The 22,536-nt window shown below is 39.5% G+C and overlaps 1 protein-coding gene across 4 annotated transcripts in view; it reads right to left on the bottom strand.

Moving 5' to 3' along the window:
* Positions 1-833: 833 nt before the first annotated feature.
* CHRM2 (cholinergic receptor muscarinic 2) overlaps positions 834-22,536 on the bottom strand; it is an 89,180-nt gene continuing 67,477 nt past the window's right edge. For 3 of the 4 annotated variants that reach the window (XM_015629127.3, XM_033514339.1, XM_033514338.1), the window contains exon 2: positions 1,334-9,557. In XM_015629127.3, the coding sequence (XP_015484613.1) occupies positions 8,128-9,525 (1,398 nt within the window). In that variant the 5' untranslated portion in view covers positions 9,526-9,557 and the 3' untranslated portion in view covers positions 1,334-8,127. Of the gene's footprint in view, positions 9,558-22,536 lie in introns of all 4 variants that reach the window. The other variant, XR_001521825.2, reaches the window with a different exon arrangement.

Here is a 22,536-nt window from a genome sequence, read left to right as displayed (position 1 = left end):
AAAAAATAGGAAAAGGAAGCCAACATAGACCACTTTCTTAAAAATGGCTTCTTCTCATTGTGGAGTGGCTGGATGAAAGTATCCTGGCCCTGACAGAGCTGATGCACCCACCATGCCCAAGAGAACCCCCTTCAATCCCTTGTCAAGCTGATAGACTGACTGTGCTCCAAAAGCTAGATTTCCCTGGCTAGGCATGGTCCCCAGTCACCACCACTGGCTTCCTTTGCCGCTTCTGAGCCCTGTCTGCTTCTGAAGTGGGGGTGAAACAGTGTCCTGAGGCCCTGAGAAGCTGAATATGAACTTTATTTCTTTATGTCTACTCCTAGACGCTTTCTGAGGATGCCATGCAGATAGGTTTGCATTTGTAAGGCAAAAGGAGCAAAATATGTATTTGGTTGTTAGTGGTGCCATCTCCACTCAAAGTTAACAATTTATTTCCTTGGATATAACAGGACAGCTACAAAAGAATCTTACCTATTCCCTTTCAATGCTTGGATGACAGAAGTATCTGGAGGTATGTTTTATTGGAGGCTCTTGTCAGAATGCTCAAGGGACATTGTGGTTAAAGGTGACCTTTTCTGAAGGAGGAACAAAAATGTGGTCAAAACAAGGACAGGTGAAGTTGCACTTCAGACCTCTCTTAAACTTCACACTTGCCAAGGAAGTCAGAAAAAGTTAGAATTTTTTTCTGGTTACTACAGACACTTTCAGAGCCTGTGGCTACTGGTGGAAATCCATTTTTCTCCATCTATCACAGTTACATTTCACAGAGTAGTTCAGTCAGTGGGAAGGTTAAATAAGCAGAGATACCACATCCAAACACATTTTTACTATTATAATTCTCTGTTTAATGCAATGCTTTAACTAGGAATACAACTCAGCAGAAGTACATACACATATATTGCATGTAATTTTAGTTGTCTCTTCAAAATGTTTCAAACCCTCATCATCTTATTCCTTCATGGCTTGTTTTGATGAAATACCTTCTTTCTTCATCTTGTATAACAAATTAGAATGCTGCTGAATAACACAGACATTTTTCCTCCAAATGGAACACAACATTACATCCAAATTCCCAGTTAATATAACTTTATCAAACATTGCTTTCACTGTATGAATGTTGTGTATAATATATCTATACAGCATATATAAATATATATCTATAATGTATATATAATCAAGTGGGTCAGCTTTATACAGCTAACCATAAACTTGTGCTTATCTTATTTATATGAGATCAAATGTACGGCATCAAGAATTTGACCAATCCTCTACTTGTAAGATTCTCAGTTCCTGGTTTTACCACATGATTTTGGATATCACATACAAGTAATGCATTCCCTTCTTTCTTGCAGTAGTATTTTATTTTGAAGAAAAGAATGCAGGTTTTTTTTTAAATATATATATATAAATGAATAACAAGTTTTTCATATTGTTAAGTTAAAAAAGGTCTCAAGAAGAGATGAGGTTCTCCCTCGTACGTAGAGCTTGAAGCGTAATTTGACATTCATTGTAGATATATTTACATTATAAGCTTATCTGGGTAGTGTTACACATGATGTATTATTTTTTACACAGTCAAGATATGGTGTTGGTCATGTTGAAACACACTATCTAAAGGTATTTACAAATTGCTAGTCTCTAACTTACCAACCAGCTCAGCTAAGTGGCACCAGAAATAAGGAACAGGATAAAAGAATGTCTGTTGATTGGCAGTCATGGTGCTCCCAGCAGTGTTTTTATCATTTTTACTGCCACTGCTACCATGATGTGCTTCAGGGAAGGGCTGTCTTTGGAGCAGAGGTGGAGAGACTGCAGGTCTCCAGTGGGGGCAGAAATCCCTACCTCTTCCCTGAAGACTACATGGGGGAAGCAGAAAAACAATCCAAAAGTGACTTGTTTGTCCCTTCACAAGTAAGAACACACCAACCTTGTCCCCCTGTGCTTTCTCCAGTGCTGTCAGGTGAGTCAGTCTGGATATTAAACACTCAGTAAAATCCTTCCAAGGACATTGTAACACGGGCTGGGATCACACTGCCTCATGTACCACACAGACCTGCTTCTGCCAGAGTCAGAGCACTTTGGGACATGTCTCAGAAAATGGTTTCTGTGTGCTTCTTGGCAAGTATGATCCAAAAAAAAACCCCAAAAAACCAAAAAAAACCCCAACAAAAAAATAACCCAAAAGAAAGAAAAAAAAAAAAGAAGAAAAGAAACTCCCAGTGGAAAGATGAAAAAGACAACTTACTGAATGGCACTTTGGAAGGCAAAAAGACACCAGAATGTATTTTATTTTATTTGGTTATTACTGGAATGAAATGTGTTTAACAAATCTACCCAGTACCCTGAAATATGAGGCCTGGGAGGATTAATATGCTCATGTAACCCACTAACTCCACTATGTAGCAAAAGAGGCCCCTGCAAAAGGAGGGAAAGAAAAATACAGGAGAAATAATTGTGTTGCGGTAAATGATTCATGTTCAGCTCAGCCTTGCTGTAATTACATTCTTAGGTTTGGACTCTCAGTGGATACTCTGCTTGTAAGCTCATGAATGAAAGGGGATTCGAGGGAAGGCAGGGCTGTCTTTCTGTTGCACAGGGCAGAAAATGAATTTGTGCATGTGGCAGCACAATATTCCTCTACAAGCACATTCACTCTTTAACATCATCCACCCTTGTGCCTAACACAAAGATAACAAAACTGGGCAACAGAAGAACTGAATAGGCTTTGTTTCATGTGAGGGTTTGTTTTACTTCCAATTTAAAAGCCTGCAGAATGGATTTATGGAACTTGCCACTCCACACAGTGGCTTGGGCTCCAGTGGAGGAGGATGTTGCATGCTAGGGACGGCAGGTTTTGGGTGGGGTTAGAGAGGTTGAATGCCAGCATTCACAGTGCCTGAAAGGCAAGTGGAACTGGTAGCCTGTAGCTGTAACATGGGTGACACTTGTTAAGGTGAGGAAGGAGGAAAGCTTTTTAGTAAAACTGGGGCAAAAGAGGAAAAACAGGCAGAGAAGAGAGGCCACAGCAAATTAAAGTTCACCTTTGAGGTTTCTTCAAGGCAAGATTTTCTATACATTTTAAAAAAGAAATATTCCTTAAAAGTCTAGAGCATTTCATGACATACAAGAACTGAAAAAGCAATATTGTATAGAAATCATACCCTTGTAAGTGTCTGTAGTGAAAGAAAAGCTAATTTTAATTCTCTCAATTTCTACCACTTGCACTGTCATCATCTGGGACTATTAAACTCCAAACTCACTGTCAGCAAACACCCCCCCATGCACAGGGCCAGAGTTTGTTCTCCTGCCCTTTCTTTTGTCAAACTTTAGATTCTCACCCCTAGAAACAACACAATTTGCCAAAATAATGGAGAGTTTTTATGAAGTATTCTAAGGGGAGAAAAAAAAATCAGCATCACTCTTCTCCACTCTCTCCCCTGCCCCCAAGCTGCATTCATGTCAGGTTTGCAGCAGGATGACTGTCAGGATGCTTTGACTATTCAGTCCTGCTAGGCCTCTGCCATGATTAATTTTAGGAGGCACAGAGGTGGCAAGGAAAGATAGCAGAAGTGAAAAATTCAGTGTGCCACCCCAGCACCACAGGAGAAGCTGGAGCTGTGTCATCTGTTAGGAATGTCTCATTCATAAGAATGAAGAACAGAGATCAAAATCAGTCAAAACTGGGGAAAGGAACAGTGAGTTTGCTAGCAAGTCCCACAGACAGATGGACACATTCAAATCCATAAGGAGACAAAATAACAAAAAAAGTCTCTGCCCTCCTGCTCCTATCCCTGGATGGCCAGGAGCTGCTGGGCCACTTCAGGGGTTTCTTCAGCAGTGTGTGGGCTGTTCTCACCACAGCCACACTTCTTGAATGCATCTCTTCTTGTCAGTATGTTTTCCTCCACCAGAAGAGTATAAAACAGAGGGCTGATAGATTCAGCACTTGCTTTTGTCCTCTTCATGCTTTGTGAATGCCAAACAACTGATCTCTTGGGTCCACTTGAGCACTCCCATCCCTGTGAGCTTTTGTACAGCAAAAAAACAATGAAAGAAAGGAAAAGCAATCTGACCTATATAGATGTGTTTGCTGTCTTTGGACTGTCTTTTATCAGGCAACATTCAAATACTTTTCTATCTTTGAATAGATCAAATGACTCCTAATAAATCAAATGAAAATCTCAAACAGAAAGAAGGCTGACAAGTTTTTCTTAGATTCTGTTCTCACTGGAAAACAGATTTTAAGTATTGCTTCAGCTTTCTTCCTTTCTTCCTTTCTTCCTTTCTTCCTTTCTTCCTTTCTTCCTTTCTTCCTTTTCTTTCTTTTCCTTTTCTGTTTCCTTTTCCTTTCTTTTTCTTTCTTCCTTTCCTCTTTGACCACAGACATTTTTAATACTCAGAGAAGTTGACCCTGGACTGATGCATCTCCAAGTTGCTGTTCTCTTCCTGGAGCAGGAAAGCAGGACTTTCCCACAACAGCACAAACCATTCCCCGTGGGCTGCCTCTTTCTGGAAATAATGAAAGAGGAAGAAAAGGAGGCGGCAAGAAGTTCTAGCTGCAATTTTTTGTTGTTGGTTATAGCTTTTGGGATATTTTTTCTTTTTTGTTCTCATGAGTTACCTGCACAGTGTGCTTGATTTCTGTGCGAAACAGAAGTGGCCAGAGCAGCACATGGTGTGGACGTGCCGCTGGGATCCTCTGGCCAAGCCCAAGGTGAAGATGAGGCAGCTCCAGCAGCAGGGCCACCTGGGGCCTTGGGGACCACAGGGTGCAGGTGACAGCCAGGGAAGCCGAAGTTACCCAGGGAGAGCTGCTCTTCAAGACTGACATCTAGATCCTGCAGAACTATCACTCAGAAGGGAAGTGAAACCTGGTGAACGTAGTTTGGGACACAAAGGAAAGACATGAATGCTCAAAGGATATTCAAGAACCAATTACTTTGCAGTTCTGACCCATTATCATATTTTTGTCTTACTGAGCCAAAACCAGCTGAAAACCCAAGAGGTTCCCAATATCTGAGGGCACATTCTGCCTCTTCTCTGCCTTCAGGAGGGGCTAAACAGTGCAATAAGAGTTGGTTCTGTACCTCCCAGCAGCTGGCAATGCACACAAGGCAGACAAAATGCCATGCAATATCTTGAATATTAGCTGGCTGTTTTTCACATATATAAACCATGTAGGGTTGTGTGTTTGCATGCCTGTGGATCCATACATAGGTGCACTATGTCATCCATTTTTACACTGTTTAATAGTCTGCAAATGTAAATGTACCATGGAACTGTTATGGGGTGGAAGCACAGAGGACTGTGTGTCCTGCAAGCCTTTTAGATATACTATAACACAAATCAAAGCACCTTGTCACTTAAGATCAAAAGTGAGGATGGTGCTAGGGAAAAACACTAGAAAACTTCAAACTCATAATTTTCCTTTGCTTTTTTTTTTTTTTTTTTTTTTTTTTTAACAAGTGCTGGCACCAAAATACTTTCCTTCCTGTGGTATTTTGAGTGTCATCATATCACATGATGAAGTATAAGTGCAATCTATCTGTCCCACTTTTTAACCTGTAGGAGCATCCTTAGCTGTTAGATTAATTCATTATCAGCAAGTGATAGCTTCAAATGTGTGAATAAAATATTTGCACATCTGATAGAAAGCCAGAGTTAAAAGATTAAGTATGGCTGTACAAATCATTATTTCCCAGTTTGACTACCTGTACTATTGATACCCATATCACTTCCTGAAAGAAAGAAGCAGGTGTGTTTCTTTTATGCAACTTTTCTAAAGAAGTCAGATTTAGAAATCAAACATATTTGATTTTATTTTATCTTGGGATTTTATCTGGATTTTTTTTACCACAAAAATGAATGAACAACCCAGGAATGCATAAGTCCTTCTTTGACCTGTCGAGATAAACCTAGAGAATGAAGTTTTAAAATGCAAGCAGTGCTCAGTTTGGCAAGCTTTGTCATTGACTTATTCTTCCTTACAAGCAGGAAGATCAGAACAGTGATAGTGGATATAAGTCAAGGCAAGTGAGGGTTGCAGAATTAGATCCTTGGCTGTATAGAGACAGTTATATTAAGATGAAATCACTAGGGGTATAAATTCAATGACTTCATATTAAGACACATTAATCCGGAGTTTTAACGTGGCCTTAATTTACTGCAGTTTAATCCTCCTCATTTTCACTTTCTGCTGGGAACTGGTACTACAAAACACGAAAATTGTCATGATACCAAAGTGCTTTGACACTGTGTTCCAATAAGCTTGTCAAATGTAAAACTTAATTCTGCAAGATTAATTTCTCTGTAATCTCAGAGACTGCTATTTTGAGGTGAATTTTGCAATACTCTAAAACTGTAGCATGAAATAACAGAATGAATTTGTGTCCTGTTTGGTGGGTGGCTTTCACTCCAGAAAAGAGACCCTTAGGACACTGTGTATGCTCTTTTTGGTAACAAAATATATAAATGTACCTTTGTTAGTGCTGGAAGTTAGAGGTACTAAGAAGAAGGTAAATAAAATATGTGTAACTCATAGAAAATCTCTGTTTTCAGTAATCTGATACACTTTGACCTGTCCACAAAATGTTTAATTTTACTACAGTAAATATCAAATACTGGAATACTAAATTCTTTGTCAGGCAGAAATAATCAAAATTTCATGTGTATTTGCTACTCTAGTGTAGAGTAGCAAAAAAATATTTGAACTTAATCCATGCCAGACTCCCATCCAGGTTATTTCAGTATCTGGTTTTCTACAATCACAATTTTCCTCTCTGCCATTTTATTAGTGTTACCCCTTGGCTTACAGTCAAAATATGGCTCTCAGGTAGTACAAGGCAATGTGACCAGTATCTTTTCCAGAAAGCAAACATCTTGTCCAGGATTCACCCAAAAGAACCCCAGTTTCACACTAAGGGCTTAGCAGAGCTTGATCCAGATGGGTATGTCAGTCTATCTTATTATTTTCCTCAATCAATTAATCAAAAAATCATCTTTTGATGGGTCAAGAGCATGGTCATCTAATATTAACTATTCATTCTGTGAAACCTCAACATACCTCTTCATCTGTACATCCAACTTTAAATGGATGTAGCCTTTCATTTTCCTAGTAATAATCTTGTTTCTATTCTTCAGCTGAGACCCTTTGTTTGGCCACCATAGTGGTGGACTGGATGAGACCTTTTAATTTACAGCTTCTTTTGGTATTCAGTCTTGCCCTGGACAAGTAAGGTACACAAAGGAAGAAAAGGGTGATGGAGGTAAGAGACAAATCCACAGGTCGATGCTACATGACGAACAAAGTGACCAAAATCATCTCAAAAGCTTTGGTTTACATGGATGCTGAAGAAGTCTTGGCATGTAGCAATCTGGGTGAGACCATGTCTTTTCACTTTGATCTTGTCATGATGAAGCAGTCACAGAACAAAAACCCCTGGGAGGGGGCAAGCAGCAGACTTGGAACGATATACAATGATTACATGTTGTGCATAAGTACACTTTCAGAACTGATGTGGTTTTGGAAATGGTGGGGTCATAAACAACATAAAAAACTTCCATCATGATTTACCTAACATTGAGCTTCTTACATGACAGTGGCAAAACAGTTTTAGACAATTTTGAGCTTTAGAAAATTTCTGCTATGGTTGATTTGGATTATGTAATGGTCATCCAAATTCCTATGCCTCTTCCACACAGTTATTATTAAAATTTGTTGTTTTTTTTTTTTTTTTACCTAGATGAAGATGTAATAAACACACACAGGAAAAAACAAGAAAAAAGAGAATGAAAGAACAAGTTTTTTACACAAAATGGCCAAAAATCAGAGACTTTGAAGCCCTTCTGCAGAATACTCTCAGAAAGTAAGGAACTGTGTCTCCAGTCCACATACTTGATTAATTTCTCAAACATCCCTGTGTCCTAAAGATTTATTTTCATTTATTAAAAAAATGTTTTAAAGTGTAGTCCTCAGGGGTACAGCCGATGCCCCTTATCAGTATTTCCACCAATATCCTGGATTGCACATTCCATAGAAGAGCATAAAGTGCTATAGCGTTGAGGGTTTTTTAAATTTAATTTAGAACTTCTTCACCCTTTCTATAATTATTTTTATTATTATTTTTACCTTGTAGCTCCTATATTCTTGTAATGACACATAAGAAGGTGTTTAAAGGTCTTCTTGAAAGTGGCATTGCAGAGCGCGTAGCAGGCGGGGTTGATGGTGCTGTTGATGTAACAGAGCCAGTATCCTATGGTCCATACGGTGTTAGGGATGCAGGATGTGCAGAAGCTGTTGATGAGCACCATCACATTGTATGGGGTCCAGGTGATGATGAAGGCCAGGAGGATGGCCAAAATCGTCCTTGTCACTTTTTTCTCTCTAGAAGGGGGTGGTTTCTTTTTGGCTGGCTGCTTTGTCATCTTGACGATTTTCCGGGCTACGCTGTTTTGCTTCTCCTCCCCGTTCGTGCCTACGATCTCCACAGTAGTGTTGGTAGGGGCACAGCAGTCACCCTTCTGGGACTTAGTGACTATCCTGATGCATGTCAGCTTGGAGTTCTCTGCTTTGACGTGGGCTTGGGAGGCAGAAGCCTGTCTGGTGTCTTTGGTAGCTTCATCCTCTTTCAAGTTGGAAGCGACCACACTGATGGAGGTGGAGTCGTTGGAGCTCTCCTTCTCCCCTTGAACAGAGTTATTGGTCACAGTCTCTTCGCTGGTTTTCCCATTCTGAATTTTGCTGTGCTCCAACCCATCTCCGCTGGTCGAGATATTGTTATTGTTTGGTTTCACTATTTTACCTTGGACAAGGCTGGGGGAAACTGTTTCTTGGTTTTGGGCGGCTTCCTTCTTTCCTTTCTTTATCCGACTCTTACTGGCCCGAGAGATTTGCCAGTAAAGGACAGTCATGATGATGACAGGCAAATAGAAGGCTGCAATGGCAGTGCCAAAAGTGACAGCAGGGTTGGAAAAAAACTGGATGTAGCAATCCCCATCTGGGACAGTCCTTCCTCCCACAATGAATTGCCAGAAGAGAATTGCAGGGGCCCAGAGGATGAAGGACAGCACCCAGGCGGCTGCGATCATCATGCCGGCCATCTTGGTGGTCCGCTTTACGGGATACGTCAGAGGCTTGGTGACACAAAAGTACCTGTCAAAGCTGATGATGAGCAGGTTCATTACAGAGGCGTTGCTGACCACGTAGTCAAGAGCCAGCCAGAGGTCACACACCACAGGCCCCAAGGGCCAGTAGCCAATCACAGTGTAGAGGGTGTACAGGTTCATGGAAAAGATGCCAATGATCAAGTCAGCGCAGGCCAGGCTGAACAGGAAATAATTGTTGACAGTCTGGAGGTGCCTGTTGACTTTGATTGACACCATGACCAGGATGTTCCCAATTATGGTGACCAGGCTGAGAGACCCTGCCACCAGGACGATGAACACCACCTCAACAGTTTTGTAGGGGCTCTCCAAGGCCATCACATTTTCAGTGGAAGAGTTTATGTACGTTGAGTTATTCATTTCGCTTCTGATAACAAGATACCCAGTTACACCTGCAGAGGAAAGAAAAGAAAACAGATACCATCAGGAAGTTAGCCCCTTTGCCTTTAAGGAATGGATCCCAATAAACTGACTTGGCAAAAGATTAAAGCTAGAAGATGCATTCAGGAAAAAACAGTTGGCTTTGGCTAAAGGAAACACCTTACAGTGTTTAGTACAGTACAGTTTAGGAATAACAGAATTATTCTAATAAAATCTAGTTCTAAATATGTGAGAAAGGCACACATTTGGACCCAAAACTACATTTTTAAGTTCTTGGATGCATTTCTCTCTTTGCTATTTTTTAAAACTAATATTGACTTGAATATTTTGGAACTGAACAGGCATTTTGTTTTCTTTCTTGCTAACTAAATAGTTCGCTTGGCTCATTTCAAACCCTATTCCAAATAAGAAGTCCAGAATGGAGGGTGTAACATTCTTATAACCCAAAGTGAAGCTGTAATCTACTGAGAGACAGATCATGGGGAGGAGATCTCTGTTTCTGTCTTTCTTCCATTTTCCACCTGGGCTAGCCTTTGTGAGGTTTATGGAATGGGTTTTTATCATATCTCCCCAAAATTTTATCACCCTGCAGTTCCTTTTTTAGGTGATACATACAAAGATTTTGGCACTGCACCAAACTATTTAGTCTGTCAATGAACAAAAGAGGGTGGTTCTGTTGAAGTTAGTAAGCCCACCTCAGTTGAGCATTTGGCTATCTATTTAGTTGCATAAATATACATATTTTGTCTCCATTTTTTTTCAATTTCAGTAAGATTAAAGTTGTTTTTTACTTACTTTTGAGTATTTATACTTGCATAAGGCATAGTTTTTCTTTCGGGATTTTTTCTAAACACAATATTTATCTTTTGATGCTTGCTTGATTGCACTTTTCCCATTATTTTTCAAATCACAATATTTTTAATCTGTATCACATTACGCTACAACAAAAGGTCTGAAATGGATAGCAGGGTATTGCTAAATAAAAAAACAGATAAAAATCAGTTCTGTTTACACATAACAATTCTTTTTGTGCCCCGTATACCCTACTGGCAGTGCTCAATAAATAGTAATTAAATTGCTAGTGATACACATTTGATAGAAGACTAAGAAAACAGTGCATGCTTTTGCCTTCAGGATATATTCTATCCTTTTGTGCATCCCCTGGAAGTCAATAAAATGCACTGGAATTGTGCAGCCCATCTCTGAGCGCTCATTATTTATGAGCAGCGCTCAAGGGACTATTGAAGCGTGAAGGCCAGATGTGACAGGGAAGTTAGGGTTTTTTTCTAATTACACTATTCTGCTTATTTTTTCAACCACACATAAGGCATCACTTCTTTAAGAGTCTCTAAACATGGTGGTGCAATCAAAGGAAGACAAAAATTATCTATGTATAGCTCCTCTATACACCAGGGATTAGAGAATTCTCCTCTGGTCCCTCTGACTAACCTGCTGATGCACAGACACATGCAGTCCACGTCATTTCAAAGGAGAAATATGTTTCTACTGTCATTTCAGAACTGTGCTTTTTTTATTTCCCACCCCCCCCTTTCCTTTTTTTCCGGATGCAAAAGAAAGAAGATGATACAAAATGTCACGGCAGCAGCAAAACCCCTTCTGACCCTTCTGAAAAAATAAGCAAGTCTGTCTCCATGGAAAAGTCAAAATGCTAAACCAGGGTAAAAGGTTTCCTGTCTGAGGCAACTTTGTCATCTTGCAGTTTATACTGAAAGAAATACAACTGGCAGAGGGTGGGGCTCCTGCACTTGCCTTTCCTGTGAAAAACAGCTAAAATATGTTTGCCAATTCCATGTTGAAGTGAATACATGAATAAATAGAGGAACATAAGGCCCAAACAGACATTTTTTTCTTGCTATCTATTTAGAGGTACATCACTAAAATCTTTGGGATCAGGTTCAAGATAAGAAAATAAGGAAAAGGAATGCTTTAGTTCAGTGTGTGCTTCACACAGTAAGACTAGGCTGAACGTAGCAGAATTTTTACTCGGTGCAAAAACATTGACAGGACACCTGTCATTGATAGGACTGTCATTTCAGCAATTCCCAGTCTATTTTTCTCCCAAAGCTTCACTGTTGAGCAGGTGGTTATCCAGTTGGACGTGTAAGACATCAATTTTTTGGACAAGCTAAGGATTTCTCCCAAGCAGAGTTGTTTATGAACATTCTTAACAGAATGTATTTTTAATGGAGAGAGAAAATCATGCATAGAGCTATATTGATGAAAAAAAAATAAAAATAATCAGCTGAAGAGGGTTCATGGTCCAGGGCTCTGCAGCTACCTCTGGTGACAGAAAGTGAGTGGGGGAGCAAAATGGAAATGAGTGAGAGTGCATCAGAGATGAAACAATTGTGCTTCATTATAAAGAAACAAGTGTTTCTTTACAATATATTTTTGAAAAACTGTTCAGAAGCTCTGTTCTGATTCCGCTGAAGAACAAAATTAATTTTAAAAACTTGAAACTTGTAAAACCAAATTACCATCTCCCAACTAAATTTATTCCTCAGTCTTTTCAGGTGAAATTTTTACCCACTTTCACTGGAAATATTGGTAATTCAGTAACAATTCTGATTTTATGGGAATCTTTGGGATGCAAAGAGATGGACGAAAGCTAAAAGCTAATCTTACTTGCTAGGAATAGGATTTCATTGTGTTAATATGAATGGGAGCAAAGCAAAGGAGTCCCCAGTGGTCTCTTTTTGCACAAAACTTTCCAGCCCTGAAGAGGGTTGGTAGCTCCAGGTTACAGGGAGTTACATCTTTCTGAGGTATGGGGAAGCAGCTGCTGTCTCCAGCTCCAGTAAAAACTTCCCTTTGGCAGCATCAGTGTGCTTGTAAGGTGAAGCATGTTTTGCTGTGGATGTTGATGGGAGGGTGTAGGGCTGGAGAGACACATCTGCCTTGCCCTGACAAATGCTGTCACTGCCCTGAGTACTAAAATTCCACACTCAGGGGCAGGGGTGTGCACGCTTCCTAACCCAGGAGCCCCCACAATCTTCTGGGCTCCTTCCTGTTGGCTCGGAATCAGGTGCACAGAGAGGGTTCTGTTTCTCCTGGCTGCTTGCTGCCTCGCTACAGGGCTGCCTGTGGATTACTTCTGTTTTTGTCTTGCCACAGAGCCCATCTCTCCTGCTGGAGAGGCAGATGTTATGGGAGCAGATGTTATTCATCAGGCAGACCTACGGGGCAGAGGCGTTTTAAGGTAATATGACCTCTTGTGTGAGAAATACCAGATCTTATTCTTGAACAAACAGAGCTCCCCTCTGCAAGCCCACGGCTGTTTGTGTGAGCTGCACAATATGGCACTGGCTCCCATGAGCTACCATAATTTATCCTTCTATACTAAGTGCATTCTTGCTAAACAGAGAATACCCAGAAAAGGCAAGGAATGCCTCTCGTGACCTGAAGAACAACCAAGATAATTTTATGAAATATATTTCAAAATATATATGACTTTTTGGAGTGGGTACACCATAATCACTGCATGGGAAATGTCCAAAAGCCAAGAAATCCACATATAAAATAATTATTGTTTGATATTTGATATGTATTTGGGAAATGCTCACAGTGCAGTAGTTCCTCCCTCTAAAGAACTCAAAGAACTCATAGTACTGAAAATCATTCCCTTCTATTGACTGGGCAACTGGGGCATACTTAAGTATTGCATCCTGCTGAGTTGTGTTTTCCACTTATCCTGGCAGGAACACATCCATTTGGTGCAGGCAAATCTTGTAGAAAACATTTTAATTTTAAATTTAAAATATATCTCCAACATCTGTCACAAAACAGACTACAGAAATGTTGGTATATTGAAAAAAATGGCTGGTACATCACGCCTGTCAAAGTTTGTTAGACAAGCCATTCTTCTGTATTGTGCATATTGACAAGTTAAATTTGGTAAGGATTTAATGTCTTCTTTGAATTCTCTGCAACCATATAAAGGTCAAGACATGAAAGAGGCAAAAAATTATCAGCACCTGAAAGTTATATTTGTGATTTAAACAGGATTACCCAAGAATGTAAGTGCATTGCCATTCTGAGTGCACATCTAAGTCTCAAGCAGAAGGAAATATGCTTCTTTTACTTTCTTTTTTTGATCTAGTTCCTCCTCAGCCCAAACCTATGTAAGATGAATTTGATGTTTGCTGTAGCAATAATGGGAGTTTTTTTTCCCTGAGCTGATTTTTATCCTGGGCTGAACTGATTTGATTCTAAATTTCTTCCTGGTAACATTTTAAACTCACAATGTAAAAATAAAAAGAGACAAACAAAATCCCTTCATCTGTGATAAATATCCTAGGTCTGTTAGCCAGAATTTATTGCAGACTTTCAGACAGAATATAGATGTAGTCTGGAGTTTTGGTGAAAATACATTTCAGAAAATACCCAAACTTGAAGACTAAAATCTTCAGCACATGGATTATCTTCTGCAATCCTTTTGAAACTAGAAACAACTTTGCTAAGTGTTACTGTCTTGGTGTGGTCTGTTTTTGGTTTTTTGTTTGTTTTTTTACTTTCATGCACTTCTGTTTATCTCAATCAACACATGTCCTATAAAAAAGATATCCTGTGGGCCTGCGTGGATCTACTTTTCCCATCTAATTGTGAAGGATATCTAAGGGCAAAATTTAAAATTTCAGCACAAGTAGATCAGAGTCAAAATTTTAATATTTAAACAAGCAAACCAACAGTGTACCACAAGCAACAACTGAAACAAGGCAGAAATAAAAATATTCCCCCAAAAGCAGCAGGGGACTGTACACGAGTAGGTGTCAATGCTGGCACCAAAACTGCTGCTTCAGGGCAGGGTCTGAGGATTTGTAAAGCTGTTAACTACATCTTGCACACTGCTGCTCTTGCAGCCTCAAACTGTAGAGAAAGGAAATATAGAAAAAACCATATAGAAGTAAATATAGTGTCATGGGCCCAACTTGTTGGTATTAAATATCACACAAGTAGAAGTATAGACAGTATAGTAAAGAAAACCCTCAAAACCCAAACAACAAATAATCTCTCTAGTTTCAGGAAATAAATAATAATAATAATAATAATAATAATAATAATAATAACAATAATAATAATAATAATAATAATAAAAAAGGTAGTTTTCCTCAAAGATCTGGATAACAAAGCACTCCTAATATATTGGTACTGCTATTACTATTGTTGTTATGATAGTCACCCATAAGGCACACAAAATATTCCCTTTCTGTCAGTACAGGTTTGGCTGCAGATATGTTTTTGTTTTTCAGGACCTGTGTAATCAAGAGAGAATTTGCATTCTGTCTTTGGGCAGCTGATACCATTACAAGCTAAACTGCATCCTACTGAACTGGGCAAACCTGAAAAATATGCTTAATAGGCATGGTTCAGTCTAACTGGTTTGGATCCACAAAAGGGGATTTTCACCTCCTGGACTAGAGGAGATACTCTCACTCACATGCCTCTTTATTCTTGCTGGGATTATAATAAAAAAACCTTGGTCCAAAACTAGTGAGAAAATAAACAATTCTCTTTGTGAAGTTATGGAAGGTTTTCCTCCCTGTTCTTGTGGAACCATGAGATTTATCCATATGATAAAAGTGGCTGAATGCAATGGTCCATATCATTCCTTCTGAGTCCCACCTGCAGTCCTGTGCACCTCAGCTTGTCAGAGCTGCTTCCACAGTAGAAGGAATTTTCAGAACAGCAATTGTAAAGCAGAGGGTTTCAGCACTACATTTCAGGCAAAGTAAATAGCTGGGGCTGCTCTTGCTGTTGCAAGCTAGAAGAGAAGAGCATTTAAAATGTTTTTGTCTTCTTGTTTGCTTTTGTTTTGTTTTGTTTTCAGGTAAGCTCTATGTATATTTTCTGAGATCAAAATAAATTTATAATCCATAAATCAGAGAAAAATTAAAAATTTAGTCTTTGGAGTATGAAAGGCAAAATTGAAGCATCCCACAGCTTTCTCTGGAGGGCTGAGTTAAATGGATAGGATCTCCATCTAGAGGCACAGATAAGCAGCTGCCACATAAAACAGTCATTTCCAGCAGTAAAATGGCTTAAATATATTTTTAAAACTTCCTTACTTCTCAGGCAGAGGAGACCCACATTTTATTGCAATTTAAATTTTATTGTGATAAACGATCACAGATATAATTTGATGAAAACCTGAAACCATTACAGGTAAATATTCCTGGAGCAAGCAGTCTGGGTGAAGAGGTATATGACCTGGGAAAAGCTCAGTCAGTAAGAGCCTGGGTCTAATAACACCACAGTTGTGGTTTCGATCCCTGCATGGGCCTTTTCACTTAAGAGCTGGACTTGGTGATCCTTGTGGGTCCTTCCAAATCAGAATATTCTGTGATCTAGTTAGACTGGGGCAATCAGTGCACAGAAACTTGTGCTTAGGCCTGAGTTTATTCACTGCAGTCACCATCATTTAGACATCAATTTGGGCATGATCCAACTCAAAGAGGTTGAGTTGGCACATATATACAGAAGGCCATAAATGGGTTGGAAGTGTGGATGATGTCATCAAAAGGTAAAATCTAGGGATTTTATTTCATACCACATACACATTGCATCAGTGCACCTTTACTGATTTCTACTGGCAGAGGTTATAGGAGAGATAGAGAAGTGACAGACTCCATTAAGTCACTTCTCCTTTCCACCCTGTTGGAAAGGAGAGCTGTTTTTTCCACCAGTGTTGTTGGAAGTTGACTGAAGCTCCTCACACCCATCAGCCAAACAAGTTTTGTCTGACTGTATCTTCTTCAAGCACTTTAGATAAAATAATCATGCTAGAACTCAGACTAAGATTATACCTATCCTCAGCCATGACACAGCAGAAGAGTTAGTTAAGTTTCTGTTCAGACTGAACTGAAGATCATTAGGTTCAAGGATATATCTTCTGAAGGAAGAGTGTGGTGAGAGTTAAGTAGTCCTTCTGCAGCCCAGCACAAATTGGAGGCACATTACTTCATTATCCTCAGATCACCTATCACACCTGTGCTTTTACATACAAAAACCTTATGAGAGATACTCAAAGTCCCTGAGTGACAAGTGTGAAGCTGGTGAAAGAGGAAAGGGATCAGAAGAACCAACTCAGAATTTATCCTTACCTGAAGCTAATGCATAAGAGGAACGTATTTCTTTTTTTAAAAAAAAAGCAAACATACAAACAAACCTAAAAAAAAATTCCCACAAACCAAACCAACAACCAACCCCCGCTTTGACAAAACAAAATAATAAAAAACAAAACCCAAACCTCAGTCTTTCTAGTCTTTCCTGGCTTATTTTTTTCTTTTTTTTTTATTTTTCAAGAGCCTGTAGGAGTATTGCTCATGAAAATACCCCAGAGAACTGCAATACAGCACAGGGAGGGTCTCTCAAGGAACCATGGATTAACCCCCTCAACCTGCCAGTGACTCCAGAAATGATTCTGTGATATTTCAGTGAATGTCTGCAAATCCCTCCAAGTCATAGAAGTCCTTTTGGGATCATGAATAAATCCATGGAGACTCTCACTCTGTTCCTCAGACAGAGTAGGGCTTCTGACAGGAATATTAACATATGAGAGCCCAAAGAGACTCTTACTGAAGCTAAAGAAAATCTCTCCTTTTCCCTAGGTTGTAAATGGTGTAAGTACCTGGCTTTTGCATGGGATTTTCTTATTCTCTCACTAAGATCTATCAGATAATCCCCAAATCTGCTTTGGAAAGTGCCTTATTTCCTTATGCAGCAAATGCTTTTAGAATTCTTTTACACACCATCATGGTCAGTCTTACATGAAATTCTCAAGAGCTTGAAAATGTAGTCTGTTCTGTGTCCATAAATTCTGGGGATTTCTACACATCTTCCATTTTACTTAACAGCTTACCTGAGATGTAAATCAGAGGCACAGAGAAGAATGCTGACTCAGATATAACAGGGAATGGCTCAAATTCTTTGCAAGTATTTAAGCATATATTGAAGTTCAAACTTGTTTCTGAGAGGGAAACTAAATCCTGTTTATGCCTGTATTACTGTAGACTGCATTTGAAGCAGTGATAGTGAAATACTGAAGGAAGTTAATTAGGTTCTTACCTTACTAGAAAACAGTGATATCTAAATTTCCAAAGCAGAATCTATATTTCCAAGCTCATTCTGTAGTCTGAGAAAAATTTGTGAAAGATGGAAAGAGAAGAAATGCCTAACAAAATACTTATATATGAATCTCAGATGAGGTGTTTTCTACAGCTAATTATAAATATGTTGATCACAACAATATGTTGATATGGTGATTGTTTTCTGTGAGTCTGCACAAACATCACCCCTTTTGTGAACAGAGAGCCTCAAAGATTACATAGTCCTTGCCAAAGAAAGGAGAGATTTATTTAGCAGTTTTTCATAGCTCCTGCATTAGGATAGGTTCTCTAAGTCTCTGACTGTGCTATGTTTCACTATATGACTGCTCCTAACTTTAATTACATAGACTATAGCTACAGACTAATTGCATTTTGACTCCATTACAGGTTTAAAAAATGTGTCTAAATCTGGCTCTGATGCATTGGTCCAGATATTGCTCATAACATGCTGCAGCTGCTCTTAGCAAGGTAAAATACCTTAGCTTTGCATTCATTCAACGTGCCTTTAAGAGAAGGCTCCGTTAAAAAATAATGTAATGTTTAGCAAGCTTAACTTACTAACAGGAAACTGAGGGAATTGTCCATATACCTTCTGTAAAAATTATATTCATCCTCACTGGGCCAGGTAGACTAAAATTCATAAGCAAATACTCCCAAGCTCTCTGCACCTTTTGGTTTTTAAAGAGGCAATGTAAAGTCTGTTTGCATCAGATTTTGACCATGCTTGAATATTGACAAAAATAAAATAATGGAAACATTTGAAATGTAGGGTTTAAGAAGGGATAAAATGGATTATTTGAAGAGAAAAAAAAAAAAAAATAAAAGCCTGAGGCGCATTAACTAGCACAGGATGGAGAAGAGCATTACTGTGTGCAAAAATCTCACCAAAACAAGTTCACTGTGTTACTTTATCAATGAAGCAAGTCTGTGTGATACAAAATTTCCACAGATTGATGGTGATGAATATATTTGATGTCCCTTGCATGTTCTATTCTATGTCAAAGATGAGTTTTTAATTAAATGAGAGAAAGAGGTTGATTTTGAAATTCAGAAACCGTGCCATTGTATTTTACCACATGGGAACCTCTTTTACATTGTGGCAGAAGCACCATGTCAGCTTCAGCACAACTCTTGGTATAATGACTTGACCCACTGATGAAGTCAGGTCCTCCCCCAGTTGTGGTGTTGAGGATCTCAAACTCTTTTCATTAATGTCCTGAAATTCCACAGTTATGCTGTGCATTGTTCTCTGAGTTTCTTTGTCAGACTTATCTGTTACTGCCTGCAGGCTTCCTGTTTCTCAGGCCACCTTTCCACAGCAAACATGTCTGAGGACAAAAAAAACTACTGACTAATAATATATTTCATTTTCTGAGGTCTCACTTTACCCTATTCTTCTGCAGTGGTACAGCTCTCTGAACTTAAATCCATCTTTACATAAGAACTCTTCAAATTGGGACTTTGTGGCAAAGTAAACTTAAGGGGAAGTAAAATTAAATCTAGATAGGAATAGTACCTAGCAGTGTACCTAGGGAACAATCTCCTCCATCAATCTGCTGTGTCCCTGAAGTGTCATGTTGGAGATTAAATCCCTCCCACTGTGCCATGCAACAGCAGCAGAACCACTCAGCAGTGATTGCTGCATTGCAACGTGACTCCACACAGCACAAACTTATTTGAAGAGCACAAGAACATACCTAGAGAAAGGCATACAAGGATGTGTGGGGCAAGAGAAAATAATAAAGGGAGTGAATGTGAGAGAGAACAATAGGAACAAGACTGAGGCGTGAATAAAAAAGAAAATAAGTTGATTAAAGAAAGCAAGAAATGGTGACTGCAAGAGAAACAGTTCTGCAAGGGCATTCACATGGGCTCTTCAAATTATCACCTGTTTTCAGTCAAAATTCCTCACTGACCCTAGTTTTAGCACCTGTCTGTGTTATCCTATGACAGCCCACAGAGAGATAGGGTAACATTTCTTCAAGCCTTGCACTTTGAACAGTGTAGTGGAAACACTGAAGTGACTTGAAGTTCTGAAATCTCACCTCAACTGTCATTCAAACATTTAAGTTCTTAAATCCACTACCATTCACTGAGACTTGGCTTCCATGACCTCTTCAAAGAAGAAGACAGAAATTATTTTATCAAAAAGTTATAATATTCTTTCATAATCAGAAATTCCAGTGTATTTAACATTTGTATAGAGATTATTTTTTCCCCAGTATATTGCCTTTGTTGTTTTGTTGGTATTATCTAGGTTGGGAAGAGGAACTTATTTCCTCCTTTTCCTATCATTATTTTCTTGCTCATTTCTACAGAAAAGCCATGATCTTGAGTATGGTATCATTAAGAATCATTTCCACAAAGGGTCTGCCTCTAAAAGGTATGGGATTCAGATGAACAAGTGGGATTCAGATTTTTACCTCCAGGTAAAGCTGGCAGCTATCAAAGGGCTCTGTATTTCTGCCTGTCATCTCTGGGGATGAGTAAAATTTTCAAAAACACAATGGGAAGAAATTACATAAAGTGAACAGGAAAGGGGAACTGTGACTGAACTTGGGGAACCCCTGGGGTTGGGAATCCAGTGCATCACATCACTTCTGTGCCAGCTGAACGTGCAGAGGCACAGCTCAGCACTGTGGAACAGCCACAGCTCTCTGTGAAGTGACATCTGGGGAATTACAGTTGTTTTGGTGGTTTTTTCCCCCTGCTCCTGGTTGTATTACTAAGTGTTGCCTCAGCATCTCCTCTCCTCAACAGTGACACTTTCTCCTCAGATATTTGCAGCAGCTTTGCACTAGGACCTGATCTGCAGCTTGGGACAGACCTGTATCACTAATTCATCCATTTCTCCTTTCATTTTCCCTCACTGCCTGACGCAACACCTGCTCTCCTTCAGCCTCTCTGGTCCTTATCTTGTTCATCAGCCCTCTGCTGGTCACATCCATCTTCTGGCTATCATTTCTCCTTAGGCAACCACTGTGTTCCTCTTCTCATCCTCTGGTCTAACAGGTGTTGGTTTTGCTGGAAGTGCTCAGCTCCCATTTCTCTGATCACTTTAAGCTGCAGAAAGACCAAAGAGATTCCTGCAGTCTCAAATAAAACTCCTAAGGGGTGTAGCAGGATGCAGTGATGGCACACTATGGTTCTGCCATCCCACTGAAAACAAATGTTGGGTGAGGTTGATCACTGATTCTAGCAGACAACCTGCAGAAATAGTGCTAACCTTCAACAGCTTTGCTCTGAAATTTGAAAGAAATTGGCACTTCATTACTGACTGTTCCAAAATTATGAGACGATTTTGCTCCCTCTTTAAGAATTATCAGTGGGGCAGAGTATCTGTTTACAATATCCTTTGTGTAGGAGAAGTGATGTAAACTGTTCTGGATGAGAAATGCAGAAGACTTGTGACTGCAGAATCAGGAGACATAACTAATCGTGAATACTGGAGCATTCTGTCAGACTGTGTGTTAGACCATGAAGGAAACCAGACCCCTCCGAGCAGGGGTTGTTTTTAGGAAGCATCAGGAGCAATCTGTGATGAGGGCAGTGTGAAGGGGTGACCTCATAACAGCATTTGAACAATGAGAAAGTGTCCAGTAGTAACAGATCAGCAGCAAGCCTAAGGGGAATGGAAAATTGTAACATCACCTGATTCATGTATAAATAATAAAGTTATATTCTAGACAGAATGTAGGAGTATGCTCAATTATTTGCCCATAAGCTGGTCACACCAGCACAGTCACTGCCCAGAGTGGAGGTGAGATAACCCAGGTGGGAAGGTGGAATGAAGATGGGAGGTGATTTTCCCCTGCTGAAATTTGTGGCTCTCTGCAGCTCTCAGAGTCTGAGGCTGAACAAAACCTCAGAAACACCACGCTGATTTGCAGATGTCGTGTTCCCCGGTCGTGCACGCCTTGTGGTACTCTTTGAGAAATCTGTGGCTCAAAGGCGCATTTCACAGCTCCTTGCTCTCAGTCACTCATGCTATAAGCCTGTGACTTCAAAGGGACAGCTGAAAAGAAATGTTTGCAGGGAAAAAAAAGGGAAAAAGAAAAAAAGAGAAAAAAAGATTGTCTGCTTGTCCTTTTTTTTCTGTTCATGATATAACAGGCTTAAGATGTTTTGGTATAACTGCTTCTCAGTGGGTTATTTTTCCCTTCTTATTTTACAAAAAAAACAAGAAAAAAACCTGGCAGTGAGGAAGAAAACAGCTGTGTGATCCCAATCCAGATGCTTTCATCTTAGAGTGGGCTTGTCAAAGAGCAGGCAAATGACTTTCCATTCTCTAAGCAGGCCCCTTGGGTGAAGCTGGACTGATGTCTAAGATAGTGACCCTCAGTTTTTCATTTCAGGCTTTTCAGCAGTAGCACATGCTAAAGCACTACTGCTCCCTGCTGCAGACCCAGTTACAGAGTAAACAGAAAAATCTCTGTGGGCTGGTGCTGCCCTTTCAGGCTGTAGGCAAATCGCTAACATGACATTTTCTCGTTTCTTAGTGGGAATGAGGCTCTGTTCTAAATTCAATACTTTTTAAGGCTTTAAACATGTTATCTATGAAATCAATGTTCTCCACATATATAAAGTCCTGAATGTCTCTAATGAAATTCCTAAAGCAATTTTTTGGTTTGGGTTTGGTTTTTGGTTTTTTCTTAGTATGTATAAAACTATATTAAAGTAGGATTAGATTTTTTAAAAAAAAATTTAATTAGTTTGGATCTGTTTGGTGACCTATTCTTGATCTGTTGTGATATGCAATGCAATGCCATTGAAGGTTCAAGGCACTGAACAACACCAAATAATTAAAATGCAGACATTCTTACTTGTAGAAAGACATAGTGGATGGATTTACAGACAGGTTAAT

This window comes from Parus major, chromosome 1A (assembly GCF_001522545.3).
Source record: "Parus major isolate Abel chromosome 1A, Parus_major1.1, whole genome shotgun sequence".
In the NCBI taxonomy this organism is placed as follows: Eukaryota; Metazoa; Chordata; class Aves; order Passeriformes; family Paridae; genus Parus; species Parus major.
This window is presented reverse-complemented; position numbering and strand designations above follow the sequence as displayed.